We start from the raw sequence: 14,428 nt of genomic DNA, 5'->3' as shown, positions 1-14,428 counted from the left end.
CCTCGCTGGCGGTGGCCAAGCCAATGGAGCGACCAGCACAGACAAGCCAGCATAGCGGGATCTGGGCGGTATCCATAGTCGCCAAACAACCCGCTACGTCACGCGGCTGCACTTACTTCAACGTGCTGGTCGCTTGTTGCCACGTACCAGCTGGCTGGACCGCTTAATTTACGTGACCACCACATTCAAACGCAACGTAAGATGCAGGAACATTGCATACTGGTGCGTATCAAGGGGAACTTCATACATGGAAGTCAATGGGATTTAGGTTGGGACAGTGAAAATGCAACGTCGCAGCCTGTAAAACGCAGCAGCGAGGAACGTATCAATGGGGTTCCACATTAGCAATTATTTGTGCTAAAAATATGTATGTTTTGATGATACGAATTTTGGGTGATACGAATATTTGATGCGACCCCGTGAAATTTGTATCACCGAGACTTTACTGTATTTTGCCGTTGTGTAGGACATTACTAAAAAAATGTAGCAGCTACAAAAAAACTAATGTCCTTCGAAATCTACGTAAAAAACTCTGAATGACAATATCTTCAAATCTCTAGTACAAATACAGTAAAAGCTCGTTTATCCGGACCTCGTTAACTCGGAAATTCGGTTAACTCGGACTCGCGGCGCGGTCCCGGCAAAACTGTGTATATTTCAATGGGGTCAAATGCTCATTAATTCGGAGGGATTTAGCCGCGCACCGGTTATCTCGGACAACTCCGCGCGACTCCAGAGTCGCGCGATCTCGGCGGCTTGGAGGCTCAATCACCGCTTGCCGTAACCGACGGCGGAACCGGAGTTTTGGAGAAACCGAAACCGAACGAACTGCAGCAGAATATGATCATGATGATAGTGAATGAGGGGGAAGTGGCTAGGTGGCGCTAGTCACCACCCGGCGGAAGCGCTTGGGCCACCGGCACATCCAGTGTCTACTAACAGCTGCTCGCTACGCCTACTGGTGTACTTCGTGACTTCGTTGACGTAGTTCTTTGTGTTGTGACTTCGCGTGTTGCGGCTGTGTGTGTGCGCGTTGCCGCCGCCGTCGCGCTTCATACCGATGGCGACCGTCACAGGAGTTAAGCGGCCACAGCAGCCAGCAAATGATCTTGAAAGAAAGGTGATGATATTGAAAGACGTGAACGCAGGTGTTTCTCGACAAGAGATAATGAAAAAGTACGATGTTAAGAGAAGCACCTTAAGGGGGGACACGGGTTGTGGCGACCAAAAATCGCGAAAAAACTCGATTTTTTTTAATTGCATTGTTGAAATTTACAGCTATTATTGCACCTATATTGTTAATTTCATACCGATAATGTCAATATTTTAGCCGCAATGATGCCTTAAACGACATGTACTAGCTGAATTTCAGGCTAAACTGACGCTGAAACGGCACATTTTCCAAAACGCGCGCCTGCTCTTCCACGTGTGCTAGCGCGGACATCTTGGTCTCATTTGAAAGAGCCGCTTTTTGCCTTCAATATCCCGCCAGAACGGGCCCCATTCAGCTATTGGCCACTTTAAAACTGCGCGCCAAAAAAAGGTACTAAAACGCTCTCCTATTCGGCACTTGGCGCACGTGACTTGAGCTTGCCTCCCAATTGGCGGAACGGCATGGTCATCGTCTGCTGCGCGCTTGGAGACGCGCATTGAGACGCGCCATCTTGCCCCAGTGTCAGCGAGAAAGCGTGCCGCGTTGTCGAAAACGGTGCGCAAATTTCGCACGCGGCACAAGTTTGGTGCTAAAAAAGTGCGACGGACGCTCATCGAAAACTGCAAAGTGCGCTGCTCGACGGCGCAAAACGACCAGGACGCCACAACCTCAGCGTTTGATGCCCAAATCGTCGATGCAGCAACGGTAGGCCTAACGGCCGCAGCGGCTGCTGCGATTCAGAGTCCGTCTGCCGCCAAGCCTTCGACCTTCACTCGCGGCAAGATACGATCTACCGGCAGCCCTCCGAGCTGAAGGAGGAAGCGGCGAAAGCCAAAGCGAATCTATCTGCGTTATCTTCCGCTCCAGCGACGGAGAGGAAACGCGAGTTCGTGGGTGACAGTACCGACGATGCACTTTGCCCGGCTGATGGGACTACGTTTACGATTGTGGATTTGAGTGCAGTGAACACTTTATTAACGTTTGCGACGTGCAAAAACTGCAGTGGTGCTTTCGAAATCGTCCGAGACGAGCGGGAATACGAACTCGCTGTGAAGCTGCGTTTTATGTGAGCAAACTGTGGAGAGACTCGGTGTGGAGCTCGCCGCGCGTTGATAGTGCCGAGCGAATGAACCCCTTTGCTGTGAACGTTTTGGCTACGCGTGCCATGCAGGCAACGGGCAACCGACAGACCGTGTTCAATGACATTTTCTCGTTGATGGACATCAGCCGTCGGGCTCTTCACACGAAACCGTGGCAGAGCTACGTGAAGGCGAAGCTGACACCCGCGGCCGATCGCGCGGCACGTAATCTGACGAGCGACTGCGCGCGGTCGATTCGCGAACTTTACACCGAACTGAACGTGGGCAAAGCAACAGAAAACTTGCACCAGTCCCCGAAAAAGCGGCACACAGGGGCTGGAAGTCAGCAGGACTACATGTCTGGTGCCTACTGAGCTGTTCCAGCCGTAAATTTGCAAATAAAAAGGTTTTGCATGTTTTCTCACTTTTCTCAAAACTTGTTTTTGGGTGACTTCACCAGATTGTCGGAGTGATATCTCATGATCTAGAACAGCTAGAGCAATAATTCTTTCCTTAGCAGAAAGCCTAATCTGCATATTACAAAGTGCTGAGAGCAGAATTTCAAATTTCTGCACATGTATATTTTTATTTTATTAATTTTCAGTGATTCCACTCCTGCGCCAACTGCGCCAAAGTGCGCTAAATGGGATTTACTGCGCCATCCTGATACAATCGACGAAAATTGCGCCTAACTGCGCCAAACAGTCTCGGATTTGGCGGCGTCTATCGCCGACAATTGCACCAACGGGGAATTAAAACGTGCAACGCGATGATAGGGCTAGCCTTAGTTGCGAACAGGAGACTAAACAGCACTAGCGCGTGCGTCCCGATTAAGGGCAATCTGCGCGACAGACAAAAGCAGGGAATGCGCATCACGTCACCCAACACCGCTCTGTGCGGTCATCGGCGCCGCACACATTGACCGTGGTTGCTGTCGACGGTAAAGAGTTCACAATGGGAGGCTCACGGCAAGTTTGCACAACGCCCCCCCCCCCCCCCTTTTTTTTTCAGTCCACAACTATCTGCCGTCTGCGTAAATGCGTCTTCAGCCTAGGGTCTGCATGGCAGCCTCATGGCATGTTCAAACTCGCCATGTAAATCCGAAGCTAGACTTAAATGGGTCGCTCGAAGCTATGAAAAGAGACCGTTGTGCACCTACACACAGTGTTCGGAACGAGGGGCCACCATACGGTGTTTCGCAAAGACGGTGAACATGCAACGGGCACCCGTGTACTCGCTTTCATTGGCGAGGCGGTTTGTCAGCTTTCTGAGGGTCATGTGACCACTGTGAATACATTTTTTAAAATTTATTTATTTATTTACAGATACTGCAGGCCCTTTCCGGGCCCTAGCAGGAGTGGGTACATCAGCTGGACGGGAATGTGAACTATTACCTCCTCAAAAATGGCATGGTCTCCATGTTTTTCACAAATGAGTCAAGTGTCGTGCAATTCACTACAGTGCCCGGCAATTTGTTCCAATAAAATATGGGCCGCGGGAATAACGAATATTTATGAGAGTTTACTCTACTAAAAAGTCACGATGCAGAACTAAATCAAAAGCTTTCAAGAAGTCAAGGAAGACTGCGCCAATCAGAGCCCCTTTGTTAATTGCATCAAAGAAATCATGGGTTAATTCCGCAAGTTGTGTTGTGGTTGAGAGACCTGATCGAAAGCCATGTCGTTGACCGAAACGGAGATTGTTATTTTCCAGGTATAACAGCTTTAAAAATATGTTCAAATAATTTGTCAATGAGATGGGTCGATAGTAAACTCTTTCCTTACCACGGGGAAATTGGCTGTTTTTTGCATGTTTGAGTTAAGAACTTTTTGTACAACAGCCAATGAGTTTACAGTGTCACGCAGTATATAAAATTGAAGGTAAATGAACATGCTTTCAAATAATATTTATTTTTAAAAAATACAAAAAATTTTATTGCATAAAAATATTCTTAAACAAAAAAAAATGTGCAAAAAATTTTTTCAGTAAGAATTTTTGTAGAGTTAAGTTGAGCGAGGTTGTATTCCAAAGCGCCTAGCACCACATGATTGTCAGCGCGTGCGTAGTCCTTGACCTAGACAAACGACTGTTTGAAAGGTGTTGTTTCGATAGGACAAGTCATTCAAAGCAACTTGTGACCTTTATCTAGTGTGATGGTGCATCCTTGCAGTGCATTGCTCCAGAAGAGAAGTAGCAGCAACTCAAGTGTCAGCGCAGACCAATTGGCGCAAAGAAAAACTGAGTGCGGTGTAATAAAGCAGTTTCCTCACTTCCCTACCGTCATGGCTCAAGTTAGCCCAATTAATTGCAGGTAAGTTAAGGTCACCCGTCAGAATAATTTTCGACCTTGAGTTTGTATGCCACGAGATATAACCGTGCATTGCTTCTGAGAGGTTGGGTGGAGTATTGGGAGGACGGTACACGTCCCCATGCAGCAGTGGCGCACCGACGGGGGGTGATTCGGGGGTTGTAACCCCCCCCTGAGGCCGACTTAACCCGCCCCTTTTGTGTAACCCCTTTTCTTTCCTTACGCATTTGAGTACTGCAACTATAGATGTAAGACGCGCAATCGTCTGCACACTCGCAAAACGCGCATTTTTTTGACAATTTCCCGTGAAGAAATCGAAATTAGTGCTGTTTAGATGGTATTAGCAAACTGTCAACCCCCCCCTGGCAGAGATCCTGGGTGCGCTACTGCCATGCAGTATTCCTTTATCTGCATATTTGATTGTGCACCATAAGCTTTCATGATCAGGGATATTTTCTAAGACTGTGTACAATAAGTTGTTTTTTATAGCAATGGCTACTCCACCTCCTCGAGTTGTTCTGTCTGGGCGGATTAATTTATAGGAAGCAGGAACGACTTCACTGTCCTGTATCTGCGCGTGAAGCCAAGTTTCTGTTATAACTAGGATGTGTGGATTATATGAAAGGATTAGGTTTTCAAGTAACCCAAGTTTGTTAACTATACTCTGTGCGTTAAATAACACGACTCGTAAAGATTTAGATTTCTTTGGTCACCTCCTTTTCTGCACATCTTATTTCCCCGATGCAGCTGCTCTGGATTTTGATTCACGTGCAGATGACGTGAGATCAAGTGAGATTTGCATTGATTTGGTATGAAACCGTAACTTTAATCGGCGACACCCGTCCACGTAACTCTGATTAAGCCTAACGGGCCCGACAGTGTCGCCAATGGTGTGGCCTACGATAAAAATTTGCCGCTGGCTAATGTGATAATGGGCGCAAACCGTCGCAGAAAGCTTGTCGCTAATATGTTCCTATGGGGTGCTCATCAGTGATCGGTCACGAGTAGGGATGGGCGAATATATGGTATTGTCGAATATTCGATCGAATAAGACTATATTCGTTATTCGCTTCGATTCGAATCCAAGTATTCGATATTTCCGAATTATTCGTAGCTCCCAAATAGGCAGCCAAAAGCCACGGATGGCCGGTACACATCTCGGAGGCTATGCTTCACGTCATGGCTGCCATACATCAACCATAAATCTCGAAGGCTATACGTTTTTGCATTAAAGAGCCTGAAATGTGCGACGCAGAAGAGCAGAAACAGCGTTAGCGCACAACCGAAACGAAGCGGCGGAGTCCGCATCGCCATAGTCAGCAGCGGAAATCGTACGTGAATGACAGCAACGACAGAACGCTTCGTGCCTATTTGTGCCTTTATTGCGTTTACCGCCGCACATAACAACGTGTTGGCCGCGGGATTTCATAGTCGCCACCCATCATCGCGTCGATAGCTGCCGCGGTTTCTTTCGCAGTGGTTGCGACAAAAAGTTTCGTTTTGACTCAATACGCACGTCGTCCGCGAGCCTAAAAACTGCGTGGTGGCCATCCATGATCGCATAGATAGCGACCGCGATTTCTTCTGCAGTTGTTGCAGCGAACAGTAGTTTCGTTCTGACTCAGTGTGTGCGTCGGCCGGGTACGGCGACGCTAGCGGCAAGTGTCCGCGCGCGCGTCAGCGCGTTGTCGCAAAGTCCACCGTGGCAATCGCGTCTCACCGCGCGGCAGCGCGATATGATCTCGCGCGCTCTCGGAACGCGGAATCACCGTGAGCGAAAAGGGTGCGATCGGACAGCATCCAGAAATACCTGCATAGAACCGCGAGAGACGACGATTGTCGATTGATAACGGTTAACCCGGCGCAGAGCGGCGGAGTTCCGGTTGCCATTGGCTCCGTGATGTCACCCTCGTCGCTCTCGGTACCCTCGGCAAGCCGTAGCACCGCAAAGTCGCCGTTAATAATCGCGTAGATAGCGGCCGCAGTTGCGACAAACAGTTGTTTTGGTTTGACTCGGTGCAAAGCTGTCGAGGATAAAGAGCACCGGCTACATCGCGATGGACGTGCGATCTGTTGGCGGTCAGCTTACTGGCGAAAAAATAATCGGGATGTGCGCGCGGTAGCGCAAAGCGTGTCGCAAATCATGGTGCGCGCCGCGGCCGTGCTGCGAAGGAAGTCGCGAGGCCTCGATCGCCGCTGCATGAGCCAATCAGTCACGAAATGACGAGAATTGCAGCTTCCGCACTGCTTTTGTACAAAATAGCAAAAGGATTTGCTCATCCATTACATCATGGGTTCTCAAAGTGAGTTCCGCGGAACCTACGGGTTCCGCAGGCCCCTGCTCGGGGTTCCGCGAGCCACTGATAAATTTTCCCTGGTCCCGCTCTCGACAAGTTTCTAAAACGGCGAACACGAGGTGCGCTTGATCCAAAGAACCTCCATTACCCATGCCCGAGTGTCAAAAAGCAGGTCACAGTGCGTAACAGCAACGCGTGAACTGCGCAATAAATAAGAAAAGTAGTTTCGCTCTAAGGGCGAAGCATGAATGCGATAGCAACACAGCAATGTCATACGAAGTAAGGTGAGCGGCTTTGGTAGTAATATGAATTGTAGTAAACATGAGCTGATTAAGTAAGCAGGTGTGCTGCGGTGTAAGTAGACCGACATGAAGAGAGGCTCGATGACCCAGTGTTGCCAGGTCTGACGAGGATCCGTAGCCAAAAGCTTGAGAAGTTGTAGCCCAAATGTAGCCAAACAGAAAAAAAGTGCAAAATAATTCGTAGCCAAATATAGCCACATTTATTTGCAGTTTCATTTGTACATACATTTTCACATTCGACTACGGCAATCCTTTTTTGCACAACCCGTCGTAAGAAAATGTCCGTGTCGCCGAGACAGTCAGCACTTGACATCAACAACACAGACTTCATGCTTGCACAGAACACTTTTGGGTTGGCCCCGGAAGCTCTTAAGTTTCAGCGAATCACTGCAGAGGGCGAAATCACTGCTTTTATTTTATGACAGGTAGTACTAAGTTATTATTTTTAGTTATTGACAGTAATATTAACTACGAACTTTGCTTTTTAGCTGTTGTGAACGCAAAATAATGTTCAGCGTCATCGATCTCTCACGCCATCTCTGCCTACTGCGTAGAAGTTCAGCTGCCTAGCGATCTGCGACGGCGACATGCTCACGGCTTCTTTTTTTATGAGCTACAACTCTTTCGCGCCATGATATCTCACGTTATTTGTCTCATCGTCCTATCTTGTTTTCTCGTTTTCTTTTGGGTTTTTTTTCAATTAACTTTGTCCGAATTTGTCCATTTACATCAACCTGGCCACCATCTTAGGTCTCTAGCACGCCAAGAACATGCGTTAAAAAAGTGTCAGACAACAGATGCCACTCACTCTCTGAAACGGTGTAAGCGAAGCTTTAAAAGATTGCAGCGCAAAACGTCACACCAGTGTAAGAAGCGCGCAGTCGTTTTCGGTGACGAGCACGTCCCGAACGTAACTCGCCCGAAATGGTAAACGCCGTGACGGCGCACAAAGACCAAAGGTAAACAACAAATTGATAAGAGTGGTTACGCTGTGAAATCTGGTTACTGTCAAAAAGCAAACCATGTTGGTGGCTAATAAAGTTTTAGAATAGGGGCCCCTAAAGTTTGGGGCCCCAAAGAGTTTTGCGGGTGTTAGCATTGGGGCATGCAGGAATGAAGAGTTTTGTAATAGGCGTTTTGCGTTTGCGGATAGCGTGTTGCGCTTGTAGCGTCACTGCGGCGTCAAGGAAAAGCTGTTTTAAATAATAAAATAAAATATATGTTTTTATGATCAGAAAAGAATTTCGACTTCCGTGTTTTCATGTTTAATTACAATTTAGAACTTATTCTATTAGCAGCATGCAACTTGTCGCACCAAGTTTACGTACCTTCACCTAGCCAAGTCAATCCGTGTTAGGCCTACGAGCCATGAAACCGACAATTGAATTCGGAATCAGCGGTTAATGAATCAATCTTCATTGCACATGTTAGTTGAGAGAAAGAAAGCAATAACCACAATCACTTCTTCTAGAGTACGAACTTGACGGGTTACACGAATCACGAACCCAGTTTTGTGCTAGGTTAGAGCCGTCGCTCCGATGGGCGCCGCCATGTTTGTTGACGAAAGCTTTTGTGGCAGCTTTTGGGGCTCCCCATAAGTCGATGAAATAGCGTACCCAATGCAAAACCCAAACACAGTTTCCGTCTTGCGCATGCGCCGTGGCTTCAACGCTATTTCTTTGGGGCCCCAAAACGTTTCAGGCTCCCATTCTAAAACTCTCTAATATTTGCTGGAGTTTTACATGCCAAAACCACGATATGGCATGACGCAGAGGCGGACAACGGATTAATTTTGGCCACCTCTGTTTAACGTACACCTAAATCTTAGTACACGGGTGTTCCTGCATTTCGCCTTCATCGAAATGCTACCGCCGTGGCTGGAAATCAAACCCGCATTCTCGAGCCAGCAGCACGACACTTCACAAGCTAAGCTAACACGGTGGGTGAAGTTCATGTGATGTGGTGCACCGATGTCATCGCGGCAAACATGTTTCGATATTAGCAGAATGAGTATCTGCATTCGTGGCGTTACAGGCACATCATCTAGAAGTAAAAGCAGCAGAACCCACCTTTGGCTCGGGGTGTTGTTCCCATTCTTATTTATACTGTCTCACATACTTGGAGACTTCCCCATGTTCGGATTCTCCTCTCTGAGGAGGATCTGATCTTACGTCCAACCTATCGAAATGAGTCTCGAATGTAAGCACGAAGAAAAATCCATCTAGCAGGAAAAGGAAAATGGCACTAAACTGTTGAGCCAGAAACGTAGAGTAGGTCAAAAGCTGTGCCCGGCGCGATACTTCACCCGGAAGACATGGCCATGAACACACTGGAGCTTGTCATCCAGCCGTGCTTCCCTTGTTTCATGTCGGCGCCACGAACGCCCGACGGCCCCGACCCTGTTACTGCTTTCCCTTCCTGAGCATAGCCATGTTAGTACAGTGTACTATGAAAAACCCACTACTCCCAGGTTCATCCCAATGCCCGGGGATCGGGTGCCGAACAGTCAAGCAGGGTGTAAGATCAGAGCCACCGGCTCAGACAACGGCGCAGAGAGGGAAGGGAAGGCGGGGGGGAGTCATTTCGTGCACGCACACACGCACAGCCACGCGGTCGGCACAGCCAGCTAAAACATAGCCTTCGAGATTTCCTTCCACCCGATTAGAGCCACCTCTGGAGCGTGAATTAGGGCGCCACTTATAGCCCAAACAAAGCCAAGTCGCAGATTTTCAGTAGCCCAAATATAGCCACATAGCCAACTCGCCCAAGTCAACGCCAAAAATTCTTTCCCGTAGCCCAATTTGGCTATATATAGCCAAACCTGGTAACACTGCGATGACCACGAGAAGGCGCGTGTGAAACGGTGGTGTTGATGAGAAGCGCTTCCCATGAGTAGCGCGTTCGAAGGGACACACCTGTAGCGCTGCACTGCCGATCCGGGCAGCATTGCATGTGTAGCGTGCGTTGGAAAATGTGGCCCAACTATTACTAACTGAATGAACAAGCGTGGTGTGAGCGCGCACAAATAAACATGAATAGATAACACTGAATGACTGCAGACGACTGTCAAAACGCTGGCAGCAAGCGCATACGCCGCAGCGGCAGAAGGTACACGCGGTCTATCGCTTCAACAGAAACTGAGCGGCGAATGCACAGCGCATAAAGGTCAGAGCCGTGTGGAGATAAGAGACGGTGCGGGCGAGCGACAAGCGCGGTTGTTGGCAGAGTAGAAGTGCGCCCCCCCCCCCTCTCCCTCCGGCGCTGACTTTCCGCTTCCTTGCTTGCGTTCGCTCTCCGTGATAGCGCGCGTCCCCGCACGCTTCCGCTCGGGCATACGGCACGCGGCGAAAATTTTATCTATACGGAACCTCACGGCGACGCCGACGGCAGAAATCCGGTTGAAGTGTCCATATAATTGCGCAATAATACGCAAGCAGCTTGTAGCCACCCAACCTCTGAGAACGGGCAGCGCGCCTAAGCTTTCGCACTTGAATCTCGGAGGCCGTAGCTTACCCCATGCGCCTTTCTCCTACTTGTAGATAGAGTAGGTGCCGATAGCGTGCGCACTGACCTATACGTTGGAGGAAAAAAAAAAAAAAAATGCGGAGCACCGCAAATGAGCGCCAAGAACAAGAACGGCGTAGCGTCTAACCGAAACGAAGCGGCGCAGTCCGCATCGCCGTGGTCATCAGCGGCAATCGTACGGGTCACGTGACTGACAGCAACGCCGAAGCGCTTAATTCGTGCCTAATTGTGCCTTTAAACCTTTATTCTTGGATTTATCGCCGCGCGCCTCCGTAAGTGCGTAGTCGCTATCTCTGATCACGTCGGTAACCTTGCGTTTTCACTCGATGCACGCGTCGGCTGCGTGCCTTCACAACTGCGTAGTCGCCTCCCATGGCAGCGTCGATAGCGACCGCAGTTTCGTGCGCAGTTCTTGCAGCGAAAGGTAGTTTCGTTTTGACTTGGTGCGTGCGTCAGCCGCCTGCCTTCTGAACCGCAAGGTCGCTGTCCATGATCGCGTCGATAGCGGCCGCGGTTTCATCCGCAGCGGTTGCGGCAAGCAGTAGTTTCGCTTTAACTCAGTGCAAAGCTGTCGAAGATAAAAAGCACCGGCTACATCGCGATGGACGGACAATTTGTTGGCGAGCAGCTGAGTGGCGAAAAAATAATCGGGATGTGCGCCCGTTGGTGCAAAGCACGTCTCGGATGAAAACGGGCGCCGCGAAGGATGTCGCGAGGATTTCGCCGCTGCTAGTGCTAATCAGTCAGGAGATGAAGAGAATTTCAGCTTCCGCACTGGTCTTGTGCTCAATAGAAACAAGATTTGACGATTCATAGAGTAAATAAAAGCCTGTTGAAGTAGTGAAGCACTGTTTGTTTTCTTGATACCCTCGACAATTCGACATTCGGTTAATTCGGTGCGGGGGGGGGGGGGGGGGGCTCCTTGGCACTTTATGGAGCTTAGCTGGGTTCCCTGGGATGAACGTACTTGAGAACCCCTGTTCTAGGGAATTATGGGGTGAGGAGGATAGAGCTTGTGGGGAGGGCAGTGAAGGAAAAGAAAGAAACTGCTTGCTCGCCTACAAGTTCAGGGTGCGCCCTGCTCTTCTGTTTTCAGCCATCTCAGGATCCTCAATTGCTGGGACAGTTGGTGTCGGAAGTGAGGTGAAAAACCTAGTGCTTAAACGTGGGACCCAATAGAAGAGATATGAAGACACAAACACTAGTGCCCTGTGCTTTAACACTGCGTTTTTAACTTTACTTTTTGATCACTTGGCTGACAGGCATTCCTTGAGCATGCTGGCCAAATGCTGCAAACCTTGGCTTTTGTGCAACACTCGTTGCTGGATGCCAGTGCAAAGAAATAAATTTGCTGTTTAGAAATGTCCACTGACGTTCACTGTACAATGAGAATTGCAGTGGCCTGCCAGTAGACTAATAAAATGCTGATAAGCTTAATGACAGCCTAATCAAGCAGTGAAAGTAAATTCAGACACGTGCACCCCTCTTTCATTTCATTTGTGGTCTGCAGTGGGCTGTAGCATTGGCCTTGACTTACCCAGTGGTATCTGTGCCTCTCTCTGGCGGGTAATGTCCACCATGACAGAGGACAGCAGCTATGATAAAGCAATCAATGGCTATGATGAGGTAATTACAGCTTCATTGTATTGATGCCTTACTGCAGGGGTTCTCAAGCATGTTCGTTCCAGGGAACCCTGCTAAGCTCCATGAAGCGCCAAGGAACCCCCCCTTGCCCATTTAACCGAATTAAAATGTCCTAATTAACCGAATGTCGAATTACCCAAGGTATCAAGAAAACAATAAATGAATGCTTACTACGTCAACAGGCTTTTATTTACTGAATGAATTAGCAAATCTTGTTTCTATTTTGCACAAGAGCAGTGCGGCACCCGCCGCGGTGGCTCAGTTAGCAAAGGCGTTTCGTGCCTGAGCACGAGGTCACGGGATCGAATCCCGGCCGCGGCGGCCGCATTTCGATGGAGGCGAAATGCAAAAACCTTTGCTCGTGTACGCGCTTGCGTTGTAGTGCATGTTAAAGAACCGCAGGTGGTCAAAATTAATCCAGAGCCCTCCACTATGGCGTACCTCACAGTCAGAACTGGTTTTGGCACGTAAAACCCTAGAAAGAAGAAGAGCAGTGTGGAAGCTGAAGTTCTTGTCATCTCATGACTTATTTGAGCTAGCAGCGGCGAAGGCCTCGCGACATCCTTCGCAGCGCGGCCGCGGCGCGCGTCTTCATCTGAGACACGCTTTTCACTACCGCGCGCACATCCCGATTATTTTTTCGCTAGTGAGCTGGTCACCAACAAATTGCCCGCCCATCGCGATGTAGCCGGTGCTCTTCATCTTCGACAGCTTTGCACTGAGTCAAAGCGAAACTACTGCTTACCGCAACCGCTGCGGAGAAAACCGCGGCCGCTATCGACGAGATCATGGTCGGCGACCTTGCGGTTCAGAAGGCAGGCGGCCGACGCCATAGCCAACGCACTCACCAAGTCAAAACGAAACTACCCTTTGCTGCAACAAGTGCGCACGAAACCGCGGTCGCTATCGACGCGATCATGGATGGCGACTACGCTGCTGCGAAAGGCATGCAGCCGACGCGCGCACCGTCAAAACGAAACTACTATTTCCCGCAACCGCTGCTGCGGACGAAACTGTGCTGGTTATCGACGCGATCACTTATGAAGGCACGCGGCTAGCCGCCAACGCGGTGTTACGCGTGGCGATTAACGCAAGAATAAAGGCTTTGAGGACACAATTAGGCACGAAGAGTTCCGACGTTGCTGTCAGTCACATATAGCGTACGATTGCTGCTGAGGACCATAACAATGAGGACTGCATCGCTTCGTTTTTGGACGCTAACGCCGTTTTAGCTCTTTTGCGGCGCGCACTTGTGGTGCTCCGCGCATCAGTTTTTTTTATTCCTCCGAAGTATAACATCAGTGCGCACGCTATCGGCACCTACCCTATCTACAAACGGGAGAAATGCGCACGGTGGTAAGTTAGAGCCTCCGAGATTCAAGTGCGAAAGCTTAGGCGCGCTGCCCATGGCTGCCCGTTTTCGGAGATTGGGTGGCTACAAGCTGCTTGCGGATTTATTGCGCAGTTCGCGCGTTGCCGTTACGCACTGTGATGTGCTTTTTGACACTCGGGCATAGGTAATTGAGGTTCTGTGGATCAATCGCACCTCGTGTTCGCCGTTTTCGCCACTTGGCGAGCGCGGGAGCACGGAAAATTTATCAGTGGCTCGCTGAACCCCGAGCAGGGGCCTGCGGAACCCCCGGGTTCCGCGGAACCCACTTTGAGAACCCATGCCTTACTGTATCATTTCCTGCTGAAAATATTCTGCATGCGTTTGAAGAGACCAGCGTATAATAAGGGGAAAAAAAGAGTGTACCTTTTCTGCCTCTGCTGGTAGTAAGAGACAAAGTGGGGCAGCTCCGTCTGCAGGTTGTACGTGGTGGGCAGCCAAAGTGGCCGGCTTGTCAGGCTATCAGGGTCCACCAGGATGCCCCCATCACAGCCTCGCCGACACACCAAGGCCAGCAGATCCTTGACGGTGAGCACATGCTCAAAAGGAAACTGATTCACCCGCTTGCCGGGGCTCTCGCAGCTCAGTTCCCTGCAGGCCAGCAAGTGCCACCAGAACAATGACTCAAGCCAAGCTGCCTGATACGAAAAACATTACACCCTGCTTTAGCACAAGCCACACCATTCGAGCATTGCAAAGCTGGACACACATGCCACAATTTGGCATTTCA

The 14,428-nt window shown here is 49.5% G+C and overlaps 1 protein-coding gene across 7 annotated transcripts in view; it reads right to left on the bottom strand.

Annotated features, from left to right (window-relative positions):
* The window catches only part of LOC119465117 (tubulin--tyrosine ligase-like protein 12), a 190,162-nt gene that overhangs the window by 103,172 nt on the left and 72,562 nt on the right, over positions 1-14,428 (bottom strand). For all 7 annotated transcript variants that reach the window (XR_007463256.1, XR_007463255.1, XM_049655702.1 and 4 more), the window contains exon 9: positions 14,065-14,289. Coding sequence is in view for 5 of the 7 variants with exons in the window: in XM_049655702.1 (XP_049511659.1) it covers positions 14,065-14,289 (225 nt within the window). In the remaining 2 variants the exon portion in view is untranslated. The remainder of the gene's footprint in view (positions 1-14,064; positions 14,290-14,428) is intronic.

Source organism: Dermacentor silvarum, chromosome 9, assembly GCF_013339745.2.
Source record: "Dermacentor silvarum isolate Dsil-2018 chromosome 9, BIME_Dsil_1.4, whole genome shotgun sequence".
Classification (NCBI taxonomy): Eukaryota; Metazoa; Arthropoda; class Arachnida; order Ixodida; family Ixodidae; genus Dermacentor; species Dermacentor silvarum.
Note: the sequence above shows the minus strand (reverse complement) of the source record. Positions and strands in the feature narration are given on the sequence as shown.